The sequence below is a fragment of the Pimephales promelas genome, chromosome 15, assembly GCF_988280905.1.
Source record: "Pimephales promelas chromosome 15, fPimPro1.hap1.1, whole genome shotgun sequence".
In the NCBI taxonomy this organism is placed as follows: Eukaryota; Metazoa; Chordata; class Actinopteri; order Cypriniformes; family Leuciscidae; genus Pimephales; species Pimephales promelas.
The window spans coordinates 13665379-13689790 of record NC_142783.1 but is presented as its reverse complement, the minus strand read 5'-3'; the positions used below and the strand labels follow the sequence as shown (position 1 = coordinate 13689790).

Below are 24412 nucleotides of genomic sequence, written 5' to 3'. Positions count from 1 at the left end.
AAACAATATAAACCACTATATCTAAACAATATAATCAAAATGGTGTGCCTCAGCCTGCCTATCATTCAGCATGTTTTGGAGAGATTGCATGTGATTGAAATGAATGAGTGCATGTGGAAGTTTAAAAAGGTTGGCTAACACTGCTTACAGCAGCTTTAACGAGGAGGTTTTTGAATGATTTTACATTGAACACAAAACCTAAGTGTGGTTTTACCTCTGGTTATACTTAACAAACCCAGCTGCCTTAGCAAAGAGGATTGTGGTTTGAGAAAATCACCTCACTTTTACTGTTGATCCAAACCTATCTGGATCTAGCTGCTGACAGTTAGGTCCTCAAAGAGCTCATACAGACATGCTATTGAGAGTCATTTCCACAAATCTGCCCCTAAGCCCACATAAAGGGCACAATCACAAAGAAAGAAACTTACAGACGTTATTCAGCTGGCTCACTAATGCCTGGCCATTCTATCGGAGCGATTTAGGTCAATTTAAGCCACTTCCCGTATCCTAAAGCCCTAAATCTTTAGTCAATTCCATATGAGCCTCTGAGCTCATTATTCAGCAGTGATGTCACTTTCTCTCATTTTTCCTCTCGTTCCTCTCGTTTTTCTTGGTATGTTGTAGTTTACCTCAAGGGCATCCAAGATGTAGGTGTCTTTGTTTCCGCAGTAGTTTCAATTTTGATATTTTTAGGTCAAACCGTTCTTGTCTGTCAGTCATATAATGGAGATTTATGGGGTCCTCCCTCGGTTCACCTGAGCATGCACAGAGAAGTCCAAATTAAACGTGATTTAATGACTCGTAAATGTAAGGACACATTGATGGCCTAAGACACGAAACGAGCGGTTTGTGTGAGAAAACGAACCATATTTATATCGTTTTTACCTCATGTAACCACAGCCACGTCCAAGTGATCTAAGGGCACGGGCACTTCGGTCTGCGCAAGCGCCAGAAAGCACCGGAAGTGATCTCTCTCGCGAATGTATGTCACTCATTGTTTACACAGAGATTTCAGAAGTGTTACCCTTCACTGTGAAGATCTAAACATATTTAGATATACAGGAAATTGCAATAGAAGACGATTTCGATATATCAACAGACAACGTTGATTTTTTTTTTTTTTTTTTGCAACCGCGCAAGATATCACTTCCGGCACATATCGGTAAAAACGGTATAAATACGGTTCGTTTTCTCACACAAACCGCTCGTTTTGAGTCTTAGGCCATCAATGTGTACTTACATTTACGAGTCATTAAATCATGTTTAATTTGGACTTCTCTGTGCATGCTCTTTGAGGTGGTGACCATAGACCTCCATTATATGACTGACAGACAAGAACGGTTTGACCTAAAAATATCAAAATTGAAAATACATTGGAAACAAAGACACCTACATCTTGGATGCCCTTGAGGTAAGCTAAAACATATCAAACATTTATTTCAAAGTGAACTATCCCTTTAAAATGGAACTCAACCTAAATTGGTTGCACCATTTGTTCTTAAAGCATAACATAGATCATAAGCTCTCCGCAAAGTAATAAATAGTCAGATAATATGATGTTTACCTTTAATGATCCAATAGCAGCCTTCAAATATGTGAGCAGAAGTTACAGTTGATCCTGTTAAGGTGGATTTTTACTTTTTTTTACTATTTTACCTTACACTTCTTATGGAGAAAAAAAAAAAAATATATATATATATATATATATATATATATATATAAATTACATTTATTTATTATGATGACTATTTCATGAACAAATAGATGTGTGCTGCTTAGATCCTGTTCGTATTAAAATGTAAACAATTATAAATGTCAACATCATCGTGTATGTCTAACTGAAGTTAGGGCAAAACCAGGGCTGATGAAATTCAATCACTTTGCTGCCATTACTCCTGGTCGGAGGCTTCTGTAAATATTTAGTTAATAGATAGAGTTATGTTTCAACTAACTTTAATGGTCCAACACAAAAATACGTAATATTTTACATGTTTACGTTGCAACTATAGGCTTGACTGTAACTTACGCACAGCTAGTGCAACCGTCCTGTTTCTTACATGGTTTCTGCTCCAGCAAACCATTTTCAATCACACGCCGTCTATGAAAAATGGTTGTTGTTCGGATAATGCTAATGTATGCATGAGGACACGGCACATGCCTCATTTGAAGTCTTGACATGTCGATCCATACTAGTGATGGGTGAGACATGCATCCTGCGGAGAGAAATTGTGTGTCATTTATACGCTACACAAGAGTGAAAACCCCAAAGATCATATAATGAGATGGGACAGGCTGCAGATGTTTCTCGTCATCAGGTAAATTTTCCACTCTCGTACGAGATACCGATTTGGGACTCATCAAAAAAAAAAAATGCATTTCAAACCAAATTCACGTCGACACCCCTGATGTTTGTTTGCTTGCTTTCAAAATCCAAATAAGGAACGAGAGACATATGGAGAATGGGGAAAAACTGAGATCACAATCGCCTGGGTCTCCTTTCCACCAAATGCTATCTACCTGCATCTTGTTGCCAGAAAACTGCCATAAATCCACGCTTGGCCAGCAGCTCTTTTTGGCCCTGCACCCCTCAGAGGAGGGATGAATAGGAAATTAGAGCTTGCAGCAGCCCAGGGATCTGACACAGGAAATGGAGCTAGTCATAGAGTTCTGCTTTTATCGTCCTGTAATAAGTTCCAGCTGGCTGCACATTGAGGGTGCACCAGTGCCGTATACGAGATCAGTGCACACTATGGCCTAGTGGGGCTCCAGTAATACAATCACAGATCAGTTTCGCTTCAGTAATAGGTGTGTTCAATGTGCTTACACTAAAAAAATGCATATTAATTAACATTGATACCATCAGCGATGAGTAAAAACAAACGGGTAAGGTTAGAGACAGGTTTAGCGGTGTGGGTAGGTTTAAGGATGGGTCAAGATTACATATAATACATGCAGGTAATTAAAATAATAAAATAAATAAAGCATGCATTTATGTAATAAGTGCATTGTATCAAACTATTCATTTAAATGTTAGTACATAGTTAAAGACACCTAAAAAATGGGACCAATGACTCTTTTGAGATGGTTCTTTTGAGAAGGCCAACGCATTCTCATCCTAGGGCGTCATCAAACTGAAACTTTTGACCATGCGTCTAAATCCGACACACACAACCCGGTCTCATCCCAAGACGTCATATAACTGACGTTTTGGGACGTCTTTTGACCATACGTCAATATTCGCCTTTTTAGGGCCCCCTTAAACGTCGGTAGATGAGGTTGTGGGATCCTAACTCTACCCCAGACCTAAACCTAACCCTAACCCTAAACCTAACCCATCACCTAACTGACGTTAAAGGTAAAGCGTCAGTTGTATGACAGCCCGGGATCGCCATCTACCGACGTTTAAGGGGGCCCTAAAAAGGCGGATATTGACGTATGGTCAAAAGATGTCCCAAGACGTCAGTTATATGACTTTTTGGGATGAGACTGTGTCACCACACATGGCAACCTTTAGCGTCAGTTAGATGACGCGGGTAGGTCTGGGGTAGGGTTAGGGTTAGACCACTAGGAGGCGCTCTCATATTGACGCTAAAGGGTGCCATGTGCGTCGGATGTTGACGCATGGTCAAAAGCGTCAGTTAGATAACGCCCAATTGGGATGAGAACGGGCTGTAAAGGCTCACAAACTAAGGATTTGCTTTTTGAATGGATCTGATGGCTTCTTCATACATGAACTCAGTAAAATCTGTTACTTGATCATTTAAGTTATAATCTATACATAATGTTAAATATTAATTAAATATAAAAACATAATTGTGCCTACAGTAATATCAAAACCAGCCAGGGAGGGGAAACTGAATATGTTGAAAAACAAAATGATTTATATAATATCCACCCTGTTACAGTATATGCAAATTTAATATTATCGAGGCCCAAACCACACTGACATTTAAGGACAAAAATAATTAAATATTCATTTTCAAATGAATATTCATATTCATATTTTGCTTTCACATTTACATTTATTCATTTGCAGATGCTTTTATCCAAAGCAACTTACAAATGAGACATTTTTACATTAGAAACAGGTAAAAGAAATGATGAAATAATGAACAGAAAATACTAGTTGGCTTTGTGCACAGGTGCTTCACAGTCATGTTAAAACATGTCTTTATAACTGGCCCTACAATCATTCAAACTACAAATGTCACCACCTGACAAAAAAAAAACATGCGGACAAGAAGACAAACAAGAATAATAAATGGTTGAAATTGAAAGTTATTTTTGGCAGCCAATTGCTGGAGTCCAACAAGAATCTTCATGGGATAAGGAAATATCAACGTAATTTCCCAATGCTGGCATGCAAGAACTATTTTAACTTTAGTAAAGATAATGAGGGCTCCCATTGATACAAGCAATAGAGAGAACACTGACTAAAGCTCGAATCTCAAGACATCGCCCTACCAGACTCCAAATAAACAACAGACCTCCAAGATTTTGAGGCTAAATTCCTCTGTGGTTGAGCTGTGTGTCCCACAGAGTCTCGGCGGGGTCACGTTTGGTGTCAGGGCAGTAAATTTGTCTGAAGTCAATTTAAAGATAATTGAATAAACCGAGAAAAGAGGTCCTCAGTTTATAGATCATCCGCAGTTTATAGACTGTCTCCTTTCTTGGGCTTTCCAAAGTGCTTTCGGATCACTACACGATCTTTCCTTCATTGGCAGGAATGAAGGAGGTTGTCCATGCTGAAAAATAGCATCAATTAAGCCACACACACAGATAATCTTAACTGAATCAGAGGGAACACAAACAAGATGTCTTATCAACAACAATCCCTCCTCTAGTTGTTTGAGTTAACTCGGCCTGATTGATAGGAGACAGACTCGTCTTTCCTAACACGATTTGCAGTAATAGATTAATGAATCTCAGCTGAGTGCTGGACTTCCCAGTGAGGACATACATTTACAGACAGTGACCCGACTGGATTGATAGGGCAGGGCGGCCTCCGATGAAAACAGGCCTCGACAAATAACATGACGATGTGTGTTTGTTTGCGCGGGCCGGGGGTCAGGGCAGAGATGAGTGATTTAGACAATATCACTTACTGACACGAGGATCAGCACTGGAGTGTTTGGGAGAGGACATAATCTTGCCTGTCAATCCCCTTTTGCGCCGCGTAGAAAGGGTCAATACAAGATCAGTGATGAATGTGTTCTCACCAGACACTGTTAACGGTCAATCATCTTCTCTCTAGTGTTTTCATTGACCGGGTGAGAGAGCCAAACAGACACCTGGAGTGATTAACAACTGCCATTTAGAAATGAAAAGCATGTGTGTCCTGAACTGATACAGCTATAGAGCGATAGAGATTAATTACTCTTTCTTGAAAGCTTTTAAATGCATCTGTGCTTTTATGACACCACTGTAAAAAATAATCCTGTAAAAAAAAACAGTAAACTACTGGCAGCTGTGGTTGCCAGCATCATAGTGTAAAAATATGGTGTGTTACCGTTCTTAAAATGAACAGCTAAATATCGTTTGTTAGCGAGGGGTTGTAAGGGGTTAGGGGTTGTATATTGTGTAAACCTGATGAAGGTTGTAATATTGAAATGTTGTTGAATAAAAAGTTTGCGATATGCAAGTTTGGATAGTGTGCGGGATCTTCTCTTTGGTACATTTTCTACTGATTTTTTTTTTCTTTTTTTTTTTGGTCGTTTTTTCCTAATTTGATTGCAGGTGTTTGTAACGGAGGCAAGCTAGTAGTTGCTGTGCGAGTAAACCTCACTCCTCTGATCTAAATAGGCACTCTAGCGACAGACGCTGGAGGCTGCAGTCTTTAGCCGTAGCGGGTCGAGTGGGACCCGGGTGTAGGGGTTACATTGGTGCCGTGACCCAGATGAGAGTGAGGTTTAGGGGGGTGAGTGTAACGGAGGCAAGGTAGTAGTTGCTGTGCGAGTAAACCTCACTCCCCTGATCTCAATAGGCACTCTAGCGACAGACGCTAGAGGCTGCAGACTTTAGCCTCCTTGTTAGAGCGCCGGAGACCCGGGTTCGAGGCCCGCTCTGAGCGGGTCGAGTGGGACCCGGGTGGAGGGGTTACATGTGAAATGGTTTTTCATTTTATAAACTTAAAATAACAAGAAAAAAGTAATGAAAACTAATTAACTGCAATGCATTTCAATGGAAGTGGAAGCAGAGAATGTCCGAGTGTATTGGGTTAGCTGCGCGCTGTGATTGGCTCATCGCGTTTGAGGGCGTGGCTTAGCCTTAGGTCAATTCCACAGGCAACATAAGCCATGTCATTTCTCCCTGTCACCTCAGAATGAATTTGGACATGCAATTCCCCGTAGTCTTCTTCAGTAAATAAGTAATAAGCAATTGCAGGGATGTTACACACTATTTATGGTTCCAACCTGAAAAATGCTCCTTCATTACACGGTTATAGTAACCTAATGAGGTTATTGTAACCGAATGCTGGAAATGTAAACATATACTGTGTTAGACTAAACTGGGAAGGGTCACAACACTTGCATATTGTTGTCCCATAATTGCTTCTATTGCTCTTTTCACTTGTAAATCGCTATGGATAAAAGCGTCTGCAAAATGATTAAATGTAAATGTAATATTGGTCTAATATACTGGTAATCCTACAGTAGATGCAGTTAAATTCTAAATACAACAGGTAAACTTGGGCAGCAACCTAATACTAGAGGACATGTCTTTTTTTCTGTAAGTGACTTTGACAGAGTGAGATGGAAGACAGAGAAAAGAGACTGCAAGAGGGGGCTTGTCTTGTCTTCCTGACACGTCCCTGATTGATTGGGCAGATTGCGGGGTTTCATTAGGACTCTAAAAACACGCCAACAGTGAGATCAGTAGGGAAGAGGTGTTGTTCATTTCTCAATACAATCACATTGACTGAAGAATAAAGCGGCTATTTATGATAGACGGACCCTGCAAATGAACCCCTGGGGGTTGCGGTCTGATGCGTCAGTGTTAGTATGCATACAGTCTCATGTTTCCAATACAGCTTGCGATATTATAACCACTGCTGACATGCACATATTACATCAAAAGAGCTCTGTAGGTTATTTCTATCACACTTAAAATGATCTGATGTTCCACACATTTAAAGCTTGAGGAAAGAATAGAGTAGGGTTTTTTTATTTCTTTTTTCCATTGCCTTCGCTGATCAGTGAATTTCAATTAACCCTGCATTTTATTACGAGTATTTCAAATGAATGGCCCTGGTCTGCATGGCCCTTCCTGTGTAAACAGGCAGGAATAACACTGCCCGAGAGATTTTCCTCTGTGTGTTTCTCTCTCTGCGACTCTATACCTGACAAGCTGCGGTGTTAGAGATAACACACTGCTTAATACACAACCCACACTGAGACTCAACAGCTCAAATTGATGCTTCTTTACTACAAACCGCCTCATCCACTGGCCACCCATATAGAGATGACTTCTGCAATATTATAAATGCACATTAACTTCCATATTTGTCACAGTCTTGGACTCTTATTTTGATATTCTGTTCTGTTTCTTTTAGTTCATGTTTTCCTGCCCTGTTTTCAGTTTTCTTGGTTTCTGATCATGTCCCGGTTAGTTCCTAGTTAGGCTACTTATAATCATCAGATCTTATTATAGTAGTTCATTGTTAGCTACATACTGTATATACTCTCTGTTCATTTCAGTCCTCTGTCGGTTATTGTCTTTTTGTAATGTGATTATCTCCTGCGTTCATTATTTAAGACAGTTTTGAATAGTATTTGTGTTGCCTACACCGACACGTTGCAATGAAAACAAGATTTGACTGGATCCTAAAAAGCTGGATGACATTATTGGACAGATTAGACATATATATACATATATACATACATAAAATTTACCTCTCTCAGCAGTGTCGATTTACATGCACATTTTGCTAAATGAACACAACACTCAACATACTCAATCACAGAGTCTTTGTGTTGTCATCAAAGGCTTATGCTATTTTTATGCCTGTGGGCGTTTTTTTTTTTTTTTTTTTTTTTTTTTTCATATTCTGTTTAAAATTACAAATTGGCATGTGGAGCGCTCCCACATGAGCTGTTTCCTAAAAACAAACCCCACACACAAATATGTGGCCCTTCTCCTCAACCTATGGCTGTCATGCTGACTTGGGAAGTCAGAGGCTGCGCTACCTTAAAATAACACAACAATACTGTGGAGAAACACAACAGAGGCGAGTATTTCAGGAGTGGACGACAGAAGCTGAAAGCTGCCATTAGGTCATTCTTTGATCGCTCAGCTATGAAACAAAAATAAACCAGAACACAGTTTTTAGTTAACCATTACACCGCCAGATCGCCTTGTCTTTCCTTTAATCTGCATTTTCATTCTTATTTACGTAAAGAGATTGTTCACCCAGAATGATCATTGTCATTCTTTACTTACAGTAATGTTATAATACATTTGTTAAAGAGATATGGAAAGATACACTCTAATTTGGTTCAAATATGGACAAACCCAAATGTTTGGTTAAAAATGCAATAAAAAAAATGTACAGTTGAAAGTGAAAGTTGAAGTTGGGTTACAGTAAAATTTGAAATTACATTTTTAACCTAGATAGATAGATAGATAGATAGATAGATAGATAGATAGATAGATAGATAGATAGATAGATAGATAGATAGATAGATAGATAGATAGATAGATAGATAGATAGATAGATAGATAGATAGATAGATAGATAGATAGATAGATAGATAGATAGATAGATAGATAGATAGATAGATAGATAGATAGATAGATAGATAGATGCAGCCTAGTAGTGCTGTGACTAAATGATGTTTTTGTGTCTGTAGAGTAAGCGCAGTAAATTTTCAAGAATCTAGATTTGAATCGAGCCAGACCTCCCATGAGCCAGCTTTCTGCTTTCCTCATCCCCATTTCCCTCTCTCTCCCTCTCTTTCGCTCTCTGACATTGATAAATTGTTCTGTGCTGTGTAGGTAATCCATCTTCTGAGACCCCAGACCCAAATCTTCAGGCCTGAGAGTGTTCTCTGCTCTCGCTTCTCCTTTCCCTTACATTCCCCTCAGCTCAAGGTTACTGTGCTCGGCAGTGCTGTTCAGAAACCCTGCGACTAATTACTTCAACCTGAGAGGTAAAAAGATAGGACAGCGAAACACAGAGTGTGAGAAAAGGAAGAGGAAAAGCTTGATACACAGAGAAAAGAGGAGCGAAAGAACAGGTCTTAAAAGCCAAGTTATGGTTTAATGGAGAAAAAAAATTACTGACAAATAATTGGAATAAAAGTGGCTTTTAGTCCATGTCTATTAGCATTAAGTTCATCTTTATGCTAGTCTAATTGAAAAAGAAATATTTTGGCAGATATTTAAGTATGTAAGATTTATAATGTAGTTTTTTTTTTCTCCCAGGAAAACCGACCCATAATATTAAAATTTGAACTCCCAAAAAAAAATCCAATTAAATGTTCTTTAAAATTAAGATGTCATTGCGCCTAGACTACAGTACGTGTCTCTGATTAACATAAAAAAATAAAACTTCATGGTTGTAAATTAACTATAAGTCTACTGATGTGAAGATAGTCTTATTTCCCTGTGAATATGTGTGTGATGAACCTGTGTGTTGCTAGGAACTGGTCCACTGGTGCATGCAATAGAGATGAAATAGGCAAGGTGACATTGTCCTGACATCCCACAAAGCGCTGTGCTACATCATAATTTGGACACGTGATAGAGCTCATCTGGAGGTTAATTCAGTTCTTTATTCATAATAACGAGCTACTCTGTTCTTCTGAATGACCTCCAGCAAAGCATCATACCACTTTCAACGTTCACAAGCCTGTCTACATGTCAAAAACCATCAAGGGCAAATAAAAACAGTGTGCATTTAACCCTTCCATTTACAATGTCCTTGTTTTAGACCCAACCATGGACGCTCAGATCAATTTAAAGTCTAAATATTCATGCTTTTCCCGTTTGCTGTGTAATTTTGGATTTTGCAGAACCAAAGGCAGTGTATCTCACATACACAAAACAGTTGTATACACACGTAGACTCATAAGAGGACTCATCATGAGGTAAATAAAAATAATGGGGTAAAACTCACAGAGAGTATTCAAATAATTTTGTATATAAATGTGATTGATCTAGTGTGAATATGAAAATATTATGCCATATTTTTACATATTTTAAACTAAATTGGTTTTATTGGAAAGGTTGTTTTAATCTGTTTACTTTTTCAAGACAACCATTAGATCAGCTGGAATGTCAGAAAACAAAAGAAAGCTCCAGTAAAATTCATCTCTGCTGATCTAACACCATCTTCGGTTGTTTCTTCCTGTCCTCCTGACCTTTACTATCCTCTCGTCATTCACGGCATGATTAACTCAGCTTTTCTCCCAGTCTGCACTATACCGGTCTCACTCATCCTCTTAACATTGTTGATTTTGCAGAGGAATGCACTTAAACCTCTTGTAAAACATGGCATTTTGCAGAGTGAATGACTCCATCTGTTTTTTTTCCCCCCATCTCTTTGTGTCAAAAAGGTGTGCGTTCCCCTTGAACTCAACCAAACGATGGATGGAGCCCCTCTGTCTAAGTTCTCTATCTGATCATCTCTCTGAGTTCCTTGAGCTGATTACATGCCATGACAAAACACTATAGTAAAGTGACTAAGGTTTTAAAATATGTGGTTTTAGCCTTTTTCAGTCAAACAATATAAAGACCATTAATAATTCAAAGAAAATATTCTCTATTTATTAGCATGGAGGAGACCATGTCTTCTCTATTAGACATAAACAAACAGAAATGGCAAAAAGATCAAAGATTTCCTGAATGAAAAAAATAATGCTTACCCGACAGCAAAATAAAAAGGCTGAAAATGTTAAAAAGGTTGTAAACCAAATAATACAGGGATATTGATATGATACGCAATATAGATTGATCAATAGATGGCTGAAAGGAAAGACCAATCACAATTCATTATGCAAATAAATCTAAGAAAGAAGACCAATAACAATTAATTATGCAAAGTGTAACACTGTCAATGAAAGATTTTCAAACTTCATTTTGAAAATGTAAACAATGTATTATGTAAAATATAAAAATATAATCTAGATTCATTTAAAATAATTATGTAATCCAATAAAAAATAGTTCAAGTTTTTTAATGGAGTCTGTTAAGTGGTTTGAGGAATTTCAAAACACTATAATCTGACCTGACCTAACATTTATTGAATAGGTGTTAACACCAATTCACCTTTGGCTAAGCCCCGCCCCCCTTAGTTACTGTTGCTACGTCCGTCAAACTTCATCTGGGCTCTGGTTTGGTATCAACATGGCTTATGCTGTGAAAGCTCTTCCAGCTGAAACCTTTTATAGGTCTCGATTCACTTCTATAATCGTTATTACAAAACAAACGGACTACACACGTCAAATTTATTAGCAGCGTGAGCTAGCGTATCAACAACCGGTATGAGACACGAAATCATAACCTAAAACATTATAAAATGGTCTAACTAGTATAACTTCACAGTAAGGTTAAAAGCAAAAAATCTTTGAGGGGTTTAGCTGACTGAGGACGTCCACACAGTTTAATCCAAAGACGATACTTGTACGGATTTGACTTCAGTTTTGGGAAGGGAAAAAACGGACACCCCCTCCAACCTTTCTGTGTTACAAATGCCCCAGGCACAACGTTTAACCATATTTTTTGATAAAACTACGACGGTAATAGCCTGCCCAGACCAAAAATATGAGACGCCTGAGTTGAAAGTCAATGGAGCGCTGTGAAAAATGTCGGACCTCTGTGGGAGCTCGTTCTTGGCTGTGCTATGATTGGTCAATCTACATTCTAGGGCGTGGCTTAGCCAAAGGCGAATTCATGTGTGCCAACCCAGATAGCACAAGTCTATTTGATGTTATATTTACATCTGGAAGACGTATTTTTAAGAGTGTTCGCTCATCTGCAATACGTCTATAGGACGTTTCCTGTCAGATGTCAAATAGACGTTTAGAAGATGTCTTTAAGATGTAATGATTTAGAATGCATGTTAAACTGACATCTTCTAAACATCTATTTGACATCTGACAGGAAACGTCCTATAGACGTATTGCAGATGAGCAAACACTCTTGAAAATACGTCTTCCAGATGTAAATATTACATCAAATAGACTCGTGCTATCTGGGAAGTACACTGCAGCCGTTAACGCCGGATAGAAGGGGAGTCACACCACCGTATGGAAAGAAGCGTAAATGGATGGAGAAGCATAGTTTACTGTAAAGCTATGTCTTTGTTTTGCTTATATTGGCGAAAGCCTAGTATAATCAGCATGGATTTTTAAGATCTACTCTCGTGTAATGGAAATCATTTTTTATACATTTTTTTTTTTTTTACAAATATTTGCTGTATTTTATTTTCATTTTCATCTAGTATTCTAGTGGGGGGGGGGTTTCAGTTTTTTGGGTTGCGGGTCGCTTCAAAGAATCAAAGCAAGAGGTCTCCAGCAACATCTACTACCTCCAAGGAGGAAACAGTCCCTGTTGTTATGTGGTTGGGCAATTAAAAAAACATGAGTTAGTCGGTGGGGGTTGGGGGTGGTGGCCTCTTCTCAGGTTAAAAGCAGAACGAATGGCCCTCTCCACATGTGTGTAAAACCAGTGACCGCATGAGAGATCACAGCGGTGTAAGACAACAAGGGTAAAGTGGAGTTCATGCTGACTAGCACTGCCAATGAGAGATAGTTTACATATGGTTTACTGCAACTGTTTATAAATGAGCTTGGGCACATGTGTTAATAAACATTAAGCTTCACATCATGCTTTCTGTATGCAATACACAATAAAATAATTGAAATAAGATTCAGTCATGATCAACTCTCTACTCTCAGAACGTGAATAGAGTTTAAGCTGGTAAGATTCAACCCTTCAGGTTGATACAACACTTGGATTCCCAAACTTTTTTGTCATCCAAACCCCTTTGGAATAAATTATTTACTTGAGATTTTTACACATATTCACATTTCTCTGATCTCGTTTTGGTAATCTGGTGATTCGAACCCCAGTTTGGCAAACACTGCCTAATGCCCAGTGTTGGATGTAACTAATTACTAAGTAATTAGTTACTGTAATTTAATTACTTTTCCCTTGAAAATGTAAAGTAAGGGATTACTCTTAATTTATCTGTAATTTAATTACAGTTACTTCTGATGTAATTGAGGTAAATACTGTGTATAGATCAATCCGATCTCGCAGCGATTCGTATGCATTTTATGAGGTGTCTAAATATTACGACCGCACTCGTACAAATTCGTATGAATTATTGTAAAATATGTATGAAAAAAAGTGTGAAATGTCATGAGATCAGACATAAAACAATAGTGGGTTTAACATCAAAATGTATTGTCTGATGCTAAAAAGTCTGTTTTTATAATGTAACCTTCTCCACCTTGGTCAGTTTAAAGATAATTCATGCAATTTTATAGAATTTATTTGAAAGAATTAAAACAGATTCATGCCTATCCTTGTATTATTCAGCTAGTTGAGACTGATATGGGATTTTGAAAGTAATTAGTAATTAAATACTTTTTAGAGAAAGTAATTGATACAGTAATCTAATTACACTGTTGAAGAGGTAATTAGTGACTAGTAATTAATTAGTTTTTTAGAGTAACTTAGCCAACACTGAATGGTTTCTTTATAAATAATAACTTTTCATCCCATACTGTATTAAGTTTTCATCATCCTTTTTTTTCATTCAACAGAACATAAAGGACATTATATGGCATTTAGTCAGAAATGTCATAGTAAACAATCGTATGCAAAAAGCTTTGAAAGAAAAATGGAAATTCAAGGTTTAAAAGGCCACTAAACAAACACAAAAATGCATTCATCTGGACACCATGAAAAAAAAACAATATGCATTTTAACCCTGGCATTGCAAATTACTCAAATCAAAGGTATCTAGTGAGATTTGCTGTATAACAGTTCAGATAACTGTGTACATACTTGCAATACTTTCCCGGTGAGCACACAATCCTCAGAACTGCAGGACTGCGGACTGAACCCTACACATTCAACACATCAAACCATCCAGTCTCCAGAGGCGCATTACACAATTCTGTCGAAATCTTTCATACTGTTTTCACACAGTGATAAAGCCACGAGTGACTAATGTGAACTAGCACTGCTGATCGCTGCATGCCTTAACATCACGGATCTGCAGAACCAGCCGGTATATCCTCCTTCAAGGCAGTTCTGCTTTGATCATGGAGAACTTCGATCCGGCTCGGTTCAGCTAATCCCTGTGAGATCGATTCTGGGCCGGATTACAGGCCTTCGTGTTTGGGAGGAAGTACTTACAGTTATTACGGGGTACAGCAACTACCTGACCGGACTCTCGAAATACAGTTTTGGGTTTCACTAAAAAACAAACCACCCACTCTGTCTGCAGACCTACAGTGGGTTTAAACATCTGCTGCATTTGACACTGTAAAACTAGCGTTTATGGTCATTGATATTGTTTGAAATCATACAGATCTGAAAAAAGTGTTGAATTACACAGACAAAAATCACAACAACATCTTCAAGTTGGCATTCGGCAGCAGGCGTAGAACTATTTTTGCTTCAAGTGAGAAAAAAATGAGTTAACCCCTTAGTGTCACCCCCCTTTTTTGAAATACATGAAAATGTACAATTCGAACTTAAATGGTTGTAATTCAAGAATGCTTTGGAATATAGACGTATATTGGTCTCGTTTTTAAAGAAGAAATTTGGCAGATTTTTGTAAATTAAGAAAATGAAACAGAAAGAAGTGTGAGTTTATGAAAATTTACAATTTAAAAAAAAAGTATTATTTATATTTTATATAAAATGTGTATTATCAAAACCTGGGCGACTCTAAAACTGCAAATAAATCAAAGCCAAAACTCTGAATAAGTTGTGTTTCAAATTTTAGGTTGATATCTCAAAAAATGAGCTTTCAGTAAGATTTTTTTTGGGCGCAGAACCAAACTTTTTCACTAGGTGAAAACCAGACTCCATTACTGCCCATTTAAGGGCGCCTCCATTTCCATATGTGTTTTGAGTGATATGAACCATTATTTCCACAATTTTCATACAATTTATGAAGTAGACATCCTATTCGGAATTAAAATGGGAAGTTTGGGAGATTTTGATATGAATTCAACCTCTAAGAAACATAAAAATAACAAGTATGGACATTATAGCTTCCTGCCACATCACAAATGGTGAATCTATATTTTTTTCTTTATATTTCAAAAAAATTCAGGCCTTTTTTTCTAAAATAGTTGAAGGGAGGCTATCTTTTGACAAACAGGTTTCTACCCTTCTTTTATGATTTTTTTTATGTTCATCACTATTTCAAAATAAAGATCTAAACATGCCTTGGGATCATGAAAATATTCTTGTTCTTTGTAATGTATTTTGAAAATCAATCAATTGTGATTTTTAATGGAAGAATTTTATAAGAAACGTCACAATTTAGATTAGGGTTCAATTTTCACTATTAACAAACTATTACTTTTGCCTCATAACCCCTAATTACTGCTTATTAATAGTTATTTAGTAAGGTAATTGTCAAGTTTACTTATAAGGAATGTAGAATAAAGTCATGCAGAATATCCTAGTAATAAGCATGCTAATAAGCAACTAGTAATAGTCAGAATTGGACCCTAAACTAGTGTTACTGAGACATTTTTTCCTCTGGGTATAAGACTTTAAACGCTAAATAAGTCCAATATTTGTTCAAACCCACGGGATTCAAAGCCCTGCAAAAGCTTCAAGCTGTAATAGAGCAGCCCACCTTGGTCTCTGTATGAAAATAAAACCTTTCCACATTTCATACCTACAAAAAGAGCAGGTTTTTAAGGCTAACCATTACCTGCTGTGAGACATCCAGGTGTAAAAAATAGAAATTAACAGACTCTGTTGTTGAGAATCCAAGAAATCTCAATCTATAAACAGCTTTTACTTGGATTGACTGTCAACAATCCTCCATTGTTCTAAGCAGCTGTCAGGTCACAATCCGCAAAACCACAAAAATATTATTCACGTTCACGTCCGACAAGAAGTAACCTGTGATAAACACACCAAATCCAGCAGGGCCATCCATGTTCTGTTCTCTCATCGCTGAGCTGTATTCATATTTGCCCTAGTGACACCATTACACCCGAGACAAAGCCAGCCACCAGACAGGAGGGAGTGCCATTTACAGTAACAGCGGCTGCTGAATTGAGCCAACGTCAGCAACCCTTTCCTATTCCTATTAGTCCGTTGTGAAAAAAGCGACCTCTTTATATAATAATGCCTTGCTCACCTGAGAGGCATAAAAAGAGCATTAAATGTGAAATATGTAAGAAGCTCACACTCATAACATGTTGCTACCTTGGCAACAGTGCCCTGTTGGAAACGGGAGTTGTGTATGCATGAATGAAATGAACATGCTTCAGTCCAGCAGGTTTAATCTAAAGACGAACCCCAGGGGACGAACCCCAGCACAAGTTCTGTGTGCTCTTCCACTGCTGTGTTCGGCTGCCCACAGTCGGCTGCCTACTTCAGACCATAAAAGTGTGTCGCTTGCAGTGTTGGGAGTAACGCATTACAAAAGTAATACATTACAGTAACATATTACTTTTTGCTGTAACGCAGTAGTGTGAGGCATTACTAATCAATTTCAGTAATATTTTACTCGTTACATGTTCAGTGAGGCTTGTATTACAGTTGTATTACAGTGTGTTGTCTGCTTTTACTTCTTAAAGGCAACAGACTATGTGAAAGTTTTAAAGCAGTCTTTTAGTGCCTGTTCAAAGCGGTCGCGTCTGTAACATTGTTTTTTCCTCATAAATGCGAACACGAAAACTAAAATAAAATGAATATTTTAAGTTCTATGGAGACTGGAGAGCCTTCCTCATCCGATTTGCGCAGTGTAATTAACAGAATTACAAAAAATATATTTTACCTCCTATTTTTTTGTCACGCATGAATGTGTGTCTTTTCCCTAATATTAAAAATAAAACATAGACTGATATTTGTCTAACGTCTGGAGTCCTTTAAGGAAGTAGTCGATATACGTTTCAATACATGTATTTTCTGAGAATTTTTATTTCAAGTTTTGACTGCAAATGTCATGTCCATAATGCTGGACTTCCCCAATTTTAAATAATTTATCCTCAACTAGTTTTGTGGTGTAGGTCTACGTATTTTATAATGTTAACTTCAAATAATACTAATAGCCTAATTTAAAGACAAGGCAGCATTGGGTCTGGACGGTAAGGAGAATAACGCTGGAATTGGAAAAGAGGTGTGTCGCGATTCTGTAGGTTCGTGGATCGTTGAGTCGTGTGGCGAATCGCGATTTCGGTTTCATATTGCATATCGTTACAGCCCCAAAGTTAAGTTCTACTTAGTTATTTTGGTGAAAGTAACTCAAAAGTAATACATGAGTAATGTAACGCATTACAATTCTGAGACAGTAACACTGTAAGGTAATGAATTACTTTTAAATAACAGTAACAAGTAATACCTAATGTATTACAGTTTGGAAGTAACTTGCACAACACTGGTCGCTTGGAAGACGACGTGTAAGCTTTGTGTTCAAATGTCAACCAATAATCTTTTAGCAACCAAATTGCAAGTGATAGATGCTGCTATATTATGCTAACATTTAGATTATCGCCATTTTACACAGTTGACTTTAACGATTGTTAAACAGCTAAACAGCTGTCGTGTTTACAACTGTGACAATGAGCGTGTATCAGGATCAACTAAACATTGGATTTTCAAAAGTATGTCAAGTTCACAGCACCAGTGTTGCAGTAAACCTGCACTTTATTCTTGAATGATTTGCATATCGTAGTGACATCGACTTTTACACTAACCCTAAACATGACGCTGAACAAAACGAACTGTGATTGGTTGCTTTAGATTCAATGAAAGCTGCTATTTATTCCAGACCTTCTGAAAGTGAGACTATATTTGCTGAAAAGTCCATCTTTATCTCTTCCCTTTGTGCTATTTTCTGTATGAAACAATTAGACATATTACTTCCTGAATGCATAGTAAGTTGTCCTGAAGGATCATATCACAATGAGGCTCTACCCTTCAGTTCATGTCTCAACACTAATCACCATGTGGGTGAAGATCCGACAGAGAAAATCCCAAACACTCAGTCACGTCTCCTTAAAAATGGCCTCTGGCTTAAAGAGCGTGCTCATGGCCACCCTGCTCTCCCGTGATCTCCAATCCTTCCCATCAGCCCCTTCCTCCTCCAGCTTATTTTAATGGGCACCTCCAGGTCACTTGCAGCTGGCAGAACTGGCCATAAAATCTGGAGACCAACAGCAGGTCTGAAACATGAGCCGAGGCCACACCAGATCAATGGTGCTCTTTAAAAACAGCAAAATGCTACTTTTAGAGATTAGTGCAATTATATTAGGTGTGACATCAACTTAGACAGTCCATTATGAGAAGATGTAAATGCATATGTGATGTTTTGGACTAGCTTTTTGTTGTTTTTCTTGAAAGGATAATCGGTGCAATTATCGAAATTGAACATAATGGATGCCATATGTTTGCAACTTTAACTGAAAGCATTGCAACTGTGATCATTGTAGTTCTTAATACTAATTAATATTTGAGATGGGGATATAGATCTATCTATTCATCTATCTCTCTAATAAATTAATGCGCACAACGCAAAAAGTCATAGCAAGGTACAACATGCTGTTTAGTTTCTGAATCTCTGTAATGTTTGTGACAGCACAGCGCCCCCTGTTCTTAATGGATAATTATTGGTCCAACTCTGCTTTAGTTTCCATGGGACGCAAACAAAACCGCTGATCAATAACATAAAAAGGCAGGGGTCTGTGGGCTACACTATTTATTTTTTGGTGTAAATCATATATCTGGTCTGTTTATACACAGATCCTCCGTTGCTGAAAATGAACCGTGCTGCTGAGCACACGGCAAAACTTGATATTACGCACATATGCATGCATCCAATTACGCACTGCATATTTAAGTAGCTGTACTCTGTTCTTATGATTTAAACTATTGCATCCACACCTAGTACTGCTGCAGTGCTAACTTGTCCAAATCTATGGATAGTTAATCATAAAGGCGCTTCTTTCAGCGCTCATGCTCTCCACTAAAACCATTCATGGTAGGCTATGACGTGTTTCTTTACACAATCTGTTTCACTTTACTGTCTTCGTAATTCAAAAAGACTGTTAGTCAGCAATAAAAAAACACCCTTGGCAAGCTGATCATGATCTAAGACTCGCACTGCAATATAGTGGATCTGCACTGCAGTGTCTCACGCCATCCCTCATGTGCAACACTTAAACACAGTCTCTTTAGATATTTTATGACAAGGTAACAAATCGATCAATTGTAATGCAAGACAAAAAAAAACCCAATAGAAGAAGCACGCTTTAAATCTTAAGTTTTGGTTTCTGCTCATACTTAGCCTATCCAAGATATTTGAGTAGCTATATCCAAAATTACGCACAGCAACAACTGAGTTATTTAGGACTATCACACGTCAGCATTGATAGGCTATCTGGAATCTGTATGATGCATTACAAGTCAAAAAATGATTGCGGAATATTCTTAAATGATTTAGTACCTTGCTAGAGTAGGGTCCGGGAATGAGTAGTTTTAATGCCTGCCTCTTCAGCTCCACCAGTCGAGCGTTGCAGTTCTCGCACCAGATCCCCCGCTCAGAACCAGGTGAGCTCCCGCTACCCGAGGCTGGAGAACCAGTGCCGAACCCTGGAGATCCGCCTAAGGAACCGGGCGAACCGGTACTGATTCCAGGAGATACAGTAACAGGTGAACCGGAGAAAGAGCCCGGGGACGATATTCCTGATCCGGGGGAAGGGGTTCCAGAGGACCCGGGCATGGATCCGGCACCTTCAGGGACCGGGCGGCTGGCGCTCCGGGACTCCTCATAAGCCTTTCGGTACCAGGTTTCAGGAGAGAATGATGCTGACTTCGTAGGGGATGAATCGGTCATCTACAAGAAATGATAGAATAATAAAAAAATCAATGATTGAAACAGTATTGAATGGATTACATGAGAAATGTTAAAAGTGGTTAAATCATTTGCATATTTACTTGACATTACAGTTAGTTTGTTGTTGCTGCTTTTCCAGATTTGAACATAATTTATTGCCTAGAATGTGCTACTAATACATAAAACAAGTCTAGTAATAAATTATAATGATGATGATAATAGCCTAGGCTACATCTTACCCCATGTTTTCTGCTCCTGGTCCCGGATCTGTCTTTATTCCCTGTTAGAGAGGTCATGATTAAGCCTGCAGAGGGACTGATGGAATAGCCAAACTGTGCTCCCTGTTACATCCACAACCAAAAGATCCAAAAATCAATCTCAGTTCAGCAGCCCTTCTGAAGTCCAGTCTCAGCGACCAGTACCATGCAGACATCTATCCATCTTCCACAGTGGAATATGAATAACAGATGGTCCAATCTGAAACGTCCAACAGTGGATAAATCCAGTTCTTTCTTTTATGCTTTCTGGTATTCTGAATCCATGTGCAGTGGGTTAGATTTCAGAGCATCCCCGCACAGGCGCATTTTCCCATGCACATGGACTTGTGAGAGGCGCAGGCTGTAGATCAGTAGATCAGGCTCTGTTTGAGGACTGATCTCTGCACTGCTCTCACTCCAGAGGAGCGCACACATCTGTCTCTGGGTAGACTGGCCACGCCCCCTCCGCGCCCCTCGGCGAATAGCGTGTCCGAGTTCTAATGACTGACTTGTGGGTGTGTATTGTTTTCCACATGCACGCGAAACTAAACTACAACTAAAGCGACCGATTTCAGGGAAATTTCCATTATGGATTCAATTTTAGTTTTATTACTGACTTAGGTACTTTTAGGGGGTCGTTTTTAATTAGCCTATTATTGTTATTTTAAAAAGAGATTCGTGCTGTTCTGCACGCGCAACAATTCTTATCATTAAACTAAACATGAACTAGAGTTTTGTGGTTCACGTGTACATTTATTTTAGGCATAAATAAATAATGACAACACTTATGGTGATGGATTAAAGTGCCCAAGCAGCGAACAGTTGTCATGGTTACTTCATGTGAACGCGCATTGCGCGTGGACATATACCGCATCATGACTTGTAGGCTAATCTAACTTCTGTGGTTATTTAAAAACGCAGTTTGCAGGGGGAAAAAAACATATTAAATCTCGAACATATTAACTTAGTGAACAAAACAAAAAAACTGCTTTAGAGCACACTATTAATAGGGCCTATAATTAAAAAAAGTTCATACACAAGTAGGCTACAAATTGGTATAATATTATTGTCTAAAAATAATAGGCTATGATTACATTGTAAAAACTGTATGACAATAAGTTATGACAAACATGTTTTTACATTGCCTTAACTCAAAATAAGTTTGCAATATTCAGCTTTTTCATGGAATACAAGAATATACTCATTTTTTAAAGACTTAAACACCCCAGTTGATTGCACTTTTTTCTTTCTTTTTTACAGTAGGCTAAATGAAAATATTAAAAAGTGTGCCGGGTCAATTATTGTAAAATCTTCAATTACTTGCAAACATGTCATTTGAACTATTGAAGTTTATATGAAACCAAGAACAAATATTTGCAAGCCATTTGTCAGTATTTGTGTTTCTTAATTGTTTTGCATTGGCATGAAAAAATAAATGGTCAGAATTGAGTAAGTTGTTTTCTCAGTTCAGCAAGAATTTAAAGGGACATTTTGTAAGCACGGGTAAGTAGCACCACCTACAGCTCAAACATCTAAAAACCTTCTGAACCTCCACTACAACACACTACTTCGTAAGAGACTAACTAACAGTAAGAAATAAGTAGGCTAAATGGCCGTTAATTTCTAATAAAATGATACTGCACTGCAATAATATATCAACCTTTCACAAAAAAAAAAAAAAAAAACTGCGGTGTGGGCATTTTAAATTGGAGGAACATTTTATGGTCCTATGCCTTCCACAGACGATATAAATAAATTTAGACCATGATTTAGTGATTGTGCTCGGGATGTGAAGAGACTTGCAGCAAAACGAAACAATCACCTACCCTCCCTTTAAAGGGATAGTTCACTTTGAAATAATTTTTTGGTAGGCTATTTTTTAGCTTATACCTCAAGGGCATCCAAGATTTTTCAGTCATATAATGGAGGTCTATGGTCACACCTCACAGAGAAGTCCAAATTAAACATGATATAATGACTCATTAATGTAAGTACACATTGATGGACACGAAACGAGCGGTTTGTGTGAGAAAACGAACAGTATATTGTTAAAGATAACTTGGACGTGGCTGTGGTTACAAGAGGTAAAAACGATATAAATACGGTTCGTTTTCTCACACAAACCGCTCGTTTCGTGTTTTAGGCCATCAATGTTACATTTATGAGTCATTAAATCATTATTAATTTGGACTTCTCTGTGCATGCTCTTTGAGGTGGTGACCATGGGCCTCCATTATTTGACTGACAGACAAGAACGGTTTGACCTAAAAATATCAAAATTGAAACTGTGGAAACAAAGACTATCTTGGATGCCCTTGAGGTAAGCTAAAACATACCAAAAATTAATTTCAAAGTGAACTATCCCTTAAGGTGTGTGTGCCTATAGCACAGTTTTATTTTTAATGTTTTATCATTTATACAAAGTCATCAAAACTGACTCATGGCATCAAAACTAATTATGTTGTGACCAGAAATGTGGAAAATAAGCAAAAATGAACTGCATGACATTTTTTAAGCATTTGAAACTCATTTGCAAAACCAGTTTATTGCAGTTATAGCACCATTGCTTAGTAAGGCTGAATTTGTGACATTTTCACTTGTAACTGAAGTTGAATAATGAAATAAATTAAACAGGTCAATTTTTTGTTGTTGTTTTTCTGAGACATTTCAATGTATTTTGATGTATTTAAGTGGGTGAAAAAAACCCCGCCTTAATCTTGTATTTGCGTCAAAATGGCCACCCATAGAAATGAAAGGGAAAAACTGTAATTTAGAGCATTCTAAAATAAGCCAAAATAAGACAGCAGGTGACAGCAAAGTCACTTCATGACCACATTAGAAAACAATTATTTTATGAGGTGACAATTTCGTATGAATTTGGAAAACTTTTAGAAAAAAATGTGAGCACTGTCTAGCTGTGTCCATGCATTCAAAGTTGCAAATTTACTGTGCACAATTGGAACATTGCATAAAACATTTGCGAATAAAACACGGTTTCCATCTCATGTGTTCAAGAGGGGGGGAAATCATTAAAAATCATCAAATTGGAATTGGAACATTTTCTCTGACATCATGAATCACTTTTATGATTTATAAAGACGAAACACAATAAATATTGTTATGTTAGCCTATCTTAACCCTAAAACTGCATTCTGGATAAATGTGGGCAAAATAGTTTGATTTATTTTTAAAATACACTTCCCTTGTTCTGAGCAGTACAAGACTTGGCTACTTTTCCTAAGTTTGCTTCAGTTTTTTTTTTTACTCGATTCTACAATTTTAAGTGGGTGAAAAAAAACCCTCCTTAATCTTGTTTTTGTGTCAAAAAATGGCCACCCATAGAAATGAATGGGAAAAAACTGTAATTTAGAGCATTCTAAAATAAGCCAAAATAAGACACCAGGTGACAGCAAAGTCACTTCGTCTTTAGATTTTAGCTCTAAGAACGTATTGGAATGATATTTTAATGTAGTTTTAAAAAAAACATAAAAATAAGCATAATTTACATAGAAAATGTGGTACTTTTTGAAGTAAATATTAAAAAATACCCCAAAACAAACTTTTTAATGTGTTTGGGCCGCAGTTCAGAGATTTCTGTCTGTTGGATTTATTACAGCGCATGAATTAATCAGTTTCTCCCGTTTCTCTGATATGAATAAAAACTGTCGTCAAATATATTTGAATAGGTTTTTATTGCTGCTTCCATAGACACCATTGTGTAGGCTATTTTAAATGTAAACTATAAATGTTTTTCTATAAATTATATGTATTTAAATGTCTGAAACCTAAAATAAACATAATGTGGTTAAAAACACTGAACAGTTGTGATATAACCTGTGATAGCCTATATAGGCACAGACACAATATTAAAAACATCAACATCTATTAATAATAAAAGGTTCCATTCAGCAATAATATTTTTTATAAAAAAAAAATATATATCTATTCTGCAAAATATGTTTTGTAATCTCTCCATGTTTTATTTTTAAAACATACATTTTCAATACTACATTTTATTGATGAATAATGAGGCTGAACGGGAATCTTTACAGCGTATGAGACAGGCCGCTGTGTGTGTTCTATTATGACGTCACAGAGAGCGCAAGTGTTC

The 24412-nt window shown here is 37.5% G+C and overlaps 1 protein-coding gene across 2 annotated transcripts in view; it reads right to left on the bottom strand.

Moving 5' to 3' along the window:
* The window catches only part of kif26ba (kinesin family member 26Ba), a 107068-nt gene extending 86354 nt beyond the window's left edge, over window positions 1–20714 (bottom strand). Inside the window, exons 1-2 of one of the 2 annotated variants that reach the window (XM_039673390.2) lie at window positions 20284–20714; window positions 19655–20044 (exon numbers count right to left, since the gene is read on the bottom strand). In XM_039673390.2, the coding sequence (XP_039529324.2) occupies window positions 19655–20044; window positions 20284–20340 (447 nt within the window). In that variant the 5' untranslated portion in view covers window positions 20341–20714. The remainder of the gene's footprint in view (window positions 1–19654; window positions 20045–20283) is intronic. The other variant, XM_039673384.2, reaches the window with a different exon arrangement.
* Window positions 20715–24412: the final 3698 nt, after the last annotated feature.